The 7,007-nt window shown below is 27.2% G+C and overlaps 1 protein-coding gene across 1 annotated transcript; it reads right to left on the bottom strand.

Moving 5' to 3' along the window:
- Nucleotides 1-802: 802 nt before the first annotated feature.
- Nucleotides 803-4,166, bottom strand: LOC149494851 (pathogenesis-related family protein). The gene is made up of 4 exons (XM_089723747.1): nucleotides 3,980-4,166; nucleotides 3,348-3,480; nucleotides 1,562-1,860; nucleotides 803-1,186 (listed from the first exon to the last, which is right to left on the bottom strand). Exons 1-4 carry the CDS (start codon nucleotides 4,133-4,135, stop codon nucleotides 1,019-1,021), a joined length of 756 nt encoding a protein of 251 aa, XP_089579873.1. The 5' UTR covers nucleotides 4,136-4,166; the 3' UTR covers nucleotides 803-1,018.
- Nucleotides 4,167-7,007: the final 2,841 nt, after the last annotated feature.

The following is a 7,007-nucleotide window of genomic DNA, read 5'->3' on the forward strand; positions in this document are numbered from 1 at the left end:
TCGAGTGAATATTTGTGTTATGCATTATTTATTATTATTCACTGAGTTACAAAACTCACTCTTCTTTTATTTAACTTGTCAGGAAGTCAGGGGATCTATAAAGTTGAAAGAGATCTTACAACCTATGAAAATAAGCCCTAAAAAGCCATCTTTTGTGGGGCTCGATCCGATTGAAGCTCTGCAATCTTCTCCGCAGGGCTATAAAAGTAAACTCCTAATTTCTGTAATTAGCTAAATTATGTATTGTTATATGTAAAAACTTCACTACTCCTATCTATTGTTGAACTCCGTAGTTGTAGAATTTATATACCTCCAATATTGTATTTAAATAGGTGTGCTAACCTATAAATGTCATTATTATTTATCTAAATTCATATGAGTAGCCCATAATATGAATGAGATGCATTATTAATAGGCCCGAACTATGTTTTATTTGAGATTGGGTCAAGATCGTGTGATTATTGGATATATATTTATATGAATTAATATGGGCTTACTGCTCCTACGATTTTGCGTGACGTGTATGGGTTCGGTAGTTTAGACTTACTATGGGCTTCGGAGGCATTAAGCTTACCTAGGTCCTAGTGCCGATCCGGTCTATAATTTCGGGTCGTGACAGTATAGGACTAAATCAAATTCTATTAAATTTAAACATTAGTTTATATCTTCTGTGCCAGTATATAAATTTAAAATTGGTGTTGCTTTTGCAATTGATTTTGAATAGAAATGCAAGTTTACAATTGTTGATATTTTAAGATAGTTGTGATAATTTGGTGGCTTTTTTTTCTAATTATCTCTAGTATTGAATAGACTAATTAATGATTTTCTGTTATTGATAATAACTGAGAATGAACTATAGCTTTTGGGCCAATAACATTTCATCTGTGCATGTAACACATAAACTATGCATCCAAAAAGCAAATTTACCCTGAAAACTGAGAATTCTAAATAGAAAATGCATAGAATTACTAACTGCATATCAATTTCTGAAGGAAAAAAGGCAAAAATTCTCTATGGATCATATGATCCTCTTGGAGAATGGACAACTTGTTGGTGTTGAAGTAGCAAGAATATTACTATCTTCTTTGTGGGAATCAAAAGTTGGCAGTCCTTTTAGAAGGCCTCCGAATAATTCTGCTGGATCATAGTAAATTTCCACATCTTCTGCCCTCAGAGATTCATCAACCTGTCAAAACAAGCAGTAACATATGTTTAGAAAATTAAAAAATGATTTCAAACATCAAGAGAAGTTCATAGTTATCAAGGGTATCCTCCCAACTTCGGCTCCTGTTTAATAGTTGGATGAAAGACTAAATCTCTTTCAAGTTTGATCACGTTAAAGCTCTCCGTATGATATTGATTGCACGACTCTGATCTTTCGACCACGTGTGAGATGTATGCACATCAACCACTAGATTAAGTTGTCTCGGGTTAAGATTCATATGTGTTTGATAATTTTGTGTATGTCATCAATGGAACAAGTTACTAAATTCACTATAATATTAAACAAACTACACTTCTAGCAATAGTTCCAAACAAGATGCAATGCGAATTTACTGACCTTCATAACCCCAATTCCGTAGAACTGCACCATCTCTCCAGTAGGGGCATGTCCTTTAAAAGGTCCTTCAAAGTAACCCCAATGCCTAAACTTGTAAGTAATCTCCGGTGGTCCAGAGTAAACAGCAATCACTTCCCAAGCAAATCCACGAGGAAAAGCTGATCGAAAGGCATCGTGCGATGATTCAAATGTCTCTTCATCCACTTTGTAATATTTGAATTCCTCTGGCAAACTACTCTTCAATAAAGCATTGTAGCTTCCAAGCCTCAACGTCTCTTCTGCTGTCAATCCTTCCCTTCCTATATAGAATTGATTTGTAAAAATTAGAGTTGGTCGGGCACCTATCAAGACTGAAACTGGGTTCTGAGGTTTCGGTTCGGTCTTAGTTCAGCTAGTTCCAAGCCAGTATATATAGCTTTTGATTATGTAACTTTATATTATATTAGTGTTTAGCATTTGAGGGGAGCCGATTATAAAATGCTATTCCTTTCAACATTTGATAGAATATTAGTAAAACAATTGATACATTTAATATGATTAACAATTATTAAAATAATTAATTTTATTAATAACTAATTTCATCGAACATGACTCGAAATTTAAACAGATAATTTTGAGTCCTATTTCAAAATTGAAATCCCTAAACTAGTTCTGATTTGGTCTTTTATCAATCCAATTTCAATTCAAATTGATGGCTAAGTCAATATAAATGTGTGAAAACTTGGGTGCCATTTGTTTTTTGATTAAATTTTTTGTTTTTTATTTTTTTTTTCCTTAAAAAATGAGCAAAAATTGTTTGTTTCAATTTATTTAACTTTTTTTCTTTACATTTTAGAAAAGTATTTTTAAAATAAAAAAGAATATGAAATCATAACTAGTGGTTTATGTAATTGTGTTTTCTGTTTTTAATTCTACATCTTTTTTTCATTTTTTATAAAATTTATCATCACAAAGTTATTATTATTATTATTATTTTCTCTATCTATATAAATCTAATATCATTTATTTATCCAAAATATACAAACAGTTAGCTTTATCTCTATTAAAGTTCTCCACTCTTTTCTATCTCTTCTTTATTTAATATTATTTTCTCTATCTATAAAAATCCGATATCATTTAGTATTATTTATTTATTATAATACTTGGATATTATATTTTTATTCAATTGATTGTATATATAATAATCAATAATTACTATAATTGTGAAATTTAAAAATTAAAGTGTGAAAAATTTTTAATTATTTTGTCTCAAATTTCAGATTTTTAGAATTTTTATTATTAACTAAAATCTTTAATGGCTTAATAAAGGAGAGATTTGATAATTTGAAGAATTTTTCACATCATGAACCAAAAAAAAAGAAAAAATAATTTTAGGAAAAAAACAGTTTTGAAAAAAAAGATAAGTAACCAAAAACTAAAAATTACTCATATTTCTAATAAATAAAAAATTAAAAACAAATAACTATAACAAACAGAGCCTTAAATATATATCGGATATGAATATCATTTTTTAAGCTGAAAAATCTAATCTCATTTTGGTACTTTTCTTTTGAAAAAAAAAAAAAATTCGTGGTATCATGGAATAAATTGTATTAACAAACTATAAATTATGCAAAGAGAACTTTTTCTAAAAAAACTATATGTACAAAATATAAATAAAGGTTATTAACAATGAATAATTATAAATTATTATAGCAAACATATCCTTTTACAAATAATATTATAACAATTAGTACCTTAGCAAGGGAAGGAAGAATATGAAAATGATGATGAGTATAGTTTTTACCATTAACAATGAGATTGAACTTTTCAGGATTAATAGTTTTGAAGTCTTGTAGGCGAGTCTTATGAGACAGCTCCATTTCCCATGACTTCACAGCATTCTGTACTGCTTCTTCCACTGACCCTTTTGGCCATTCCTGCAAAGCATGCATATGTACGAGTATTGACATGTAGCTCTGAATTTTGATAATTGGTGAAAAAGTAATGCCAGCAAAATCCTCTTTCCTTTTTTTCTGATTTATTAGAAGGCCGAATAAGCCGTAATAATACTGTAAGTTATATAGTAAAATTAAATCTCTCGTTCAATCATCAAATTAGGAGTCGAATTCTCTACTCTTATAGTCTTGTAAAAATGAGAAGATCAATCTGCAACAGATTAGCCCATAACATTAGTGTTTGGTAAAAAAAAAAAACCGATTCAAAGTTCATCTACCGATTATAATACATGCAAGTATTCGGTAGTAGAATTAAAATGAATATTCTTTAGTTTTTAAAATATAAAAATGTGGACTTGAAAGCAAAATCATTTGTTTCAAATGGAGGGATTGCTGGCGAAAAATCTTATGTTTCTAACTGCACTGTAAGTGGGATGAGAGGTTAACGAAAGGGACAAAGAAAAGGAGTAATTTAGAAAACCTTGGTTCGTCCTTCTTCGAAAAGCTTGTTTACAGAATCAAAAATGGGAGGACCGCCATGTCTCCACTGCGTCGTCTCCGCTTCTTCATTCAAGATGGAACGATATTTATCTGCTGCTCCTTTAAATAAAGCTTCTGTCCCTCCTTCTTTTGCCATTCTCAAGAGGTTTAGTGAATAACATAGAGAGAGGGGATATATTCATATCTATCTTTATAAATATATATATATATATATAATAATATAGCCGAACAGATCAGGTAACGTACTGTGGGGTTGGTTGGCGTGGCACATACCCTTACGCCGTTACATGACAGTGATGATCTCAGCCTCGTGAATGCTGGGTGGACACAACAAACGGTAATAATTCCTGGTCTTATTTAATATAAATAAATTACAAAATCTTTTGAGTAATTTATTTTAAAAATTTTATGTCATTAAACAGTTTTTTTTTTCTTTCTCATAAATGTTTTACATATTTAGTAAACTGAACGAGTTATTATTCAGGAAGAGTTATTATACAGTGGAACCTTGATTTTCATATAAGGTATTTATATGAAATACTAAATTAATAGTAACTAAGTAATTATAAGACCCATTTTGAAAAATAATTACCAAAAATAATTTTTTTTAACCAAAAAGAGTTTTTGAAATTTAAGAAAAGTAACTTCCAACAAATCACAAAAATTATAGGACCCACATACACACCTATTTATGTATTATTTATTTGTCATTATCTAGAGGATATCATACATGGAATTAGTACTTCATTGTGTAATTTTTCGATGAGGAGTCATTTATACTGAAAAGACACGTAGAAGAGTCGTAGAAGAGTCATACAACTTAAACGAGATAGTTTCATATCCAAAAAATATATAATTGATTAATTATAGTAATTAAAAAATAGAAAAAAAAATGAATGAGCACTCCTGTGTTAAAATTTTAGTTTAACTTTTCTTTAAAAAAAAATTTTTTATTCATTAAGACGCCCAATAAATTGAATGACACTGCGGGCTATAAAATAAGGGATAGCCTTTCCTTAGATCTATATAATAAAGGGTAAGTCTCCCCTGAATTCACTAAATTGGTGAAAACACATGTGGAAGAGAGAACTCGAATTCGAAACATCTCATTTCTTATATAAATGAAAAGACCAATCAAACCATGTATAATTAAGTTAAAAAAAAAAAATTTAACCTTACGATAAAATATTCGAAAATAACCATATTTGTTTTCTTTTGGTTATGAATTGGATAAATGATTAATATACTCTAAACTTTAAAATATTTTATAATTATATTCTATCTTAAAAATTAAAGTGATTGAACTACAATCGAAGTGAAAATTTCCAAGTACCATTAAAGCAGAATAGGAATATTAATCCTTAGTTATTTTGGCGGTTTTGATGCTAATAGTGACAACCAAGAAGTTGAAACTTAACAACCTTCCAAAAAAAAATTGAAATTATTTAGCAATAATGACAACTAAGAAGTTGAAATGTATTTGGCAATTTTGATGGATTCATACGGTGCTTTCCATAATTCAATTTGTAATTTGAAAAAAAAAATTATTGAAAAATTAATAATGGACTTTTATTAATTGATTCAGATTCTAAAGTGCCAGAATACTTCAAATTTTGTATGTCTTTTCAATTTCATTCTCTTTTGATTTTATCAATTTTACTTCAAATATCGATCCTTTTTTAGCAATAATATCATCAAGTGCAATTAAAAATGGAGTTGCAAATAAACAAGTATTTATATTTTTTTAAAAATTAATAATAAAAATAAAACTTTAAATCTTCATAAATATCAAATTATATTCACGTATAGTGAGTGATACATTTATAAATTTAGAAATATGATATTTAAGACATGTGTAATTAAGATAATAAAAAATTATTTATTTTTTTATTAAATTAATGATAATTTAACTATATTATCAATAAAAAAAATATAAAATTAAGATTTTTCATCCTTAAAATATAGATAATATATATAAAACAAAATACATAATAAAAAAATTATATATTATTAATTTAGTATTTATGCCATGTTTGGAAATTTTTTGGTAAATCAAAAATTTATTATATTAAATTATTAACTAGCATAGTTATTTTAAAAATTAAAATTTAATTTTTTCCAGCATTATTTATTTGGACCAGTGAAATTATTTTCAAAATTTTTTATCAGAATCACATGATAATTTAAAAATGATAGAAATTCTTTTTATTTGATATTTCTTCCTTAATTACAATTGTGAGTGTTATTGATACAAAAGGCCGATATTCGGTAAAATTGTTCAAGTTGGGCCATTGGGTAAATTTGTTCAGGTTGGGCCATTGATCACATGCACTTGAAGAGAGATAACGCGAAAATAAAATTCAATTTGACTCCTAAACTTAATTATTTAATGAAATAAAAAGTTCATATTTATCTTTTAAGATTAATTTAGCTTTGAACTCGTTTAAAATTATTAAAAAGGTTAAATTTATTTTTAGGTCAATTTAGCTCCCTAAACTTGTTTGAAATGATTGAAATGATCAAGTTTAATATTTCAAGTTAATTTAGCCCTTGATTTTCAATATATTACAATATGAGAATCCTTGTACATATATTTATTAAAACTATAGTTGAGATTAGACTCTATAATTTATAAAAAAAATAATTAATTATAGAATAGAGGAAAATGATACTTGAAGTATATTGTATCATTCTTTACAAAAATTAAAAAATCTAGAAAATATTTTCCAGAGTTATTTTAACGAAATAAATAAAGCCTAATTAATTTTGGATGAGTAGAATATATGTCCAAATAATCTTTTAAATTAGAGTATAATAACTTTATTTAAAAAAAAAATATCATCAGGCCAGATTAGTATATTATTCGACACTACATAAGATATTCTTTATATATTTATATAATACCAAAAAAAAAAAAAAAAACTCTTCATCCTTCTTTCGCCAATAAAAAATGTATAGCTCATATTCATTAGAGAAATTTAAAAGATATATATATATAAAAAAAAGAT

This window comes from Jatropha curcas, chromosome 7 (genome assembly GCF_041381405.1).
Source record: "Jatropha curcas cultivar XTBG-Jc1 chromosome 7, XTBG_Jcur_1.0, whole genome shotgun sequence".
Classification (NCBI taxonomy): Eukaryota; Viridiplantae; Streptophyta; class Magnoliopsida; order Malpighiales; family Euphorbiaceae; genus Jatropha; species Jatropha curcas.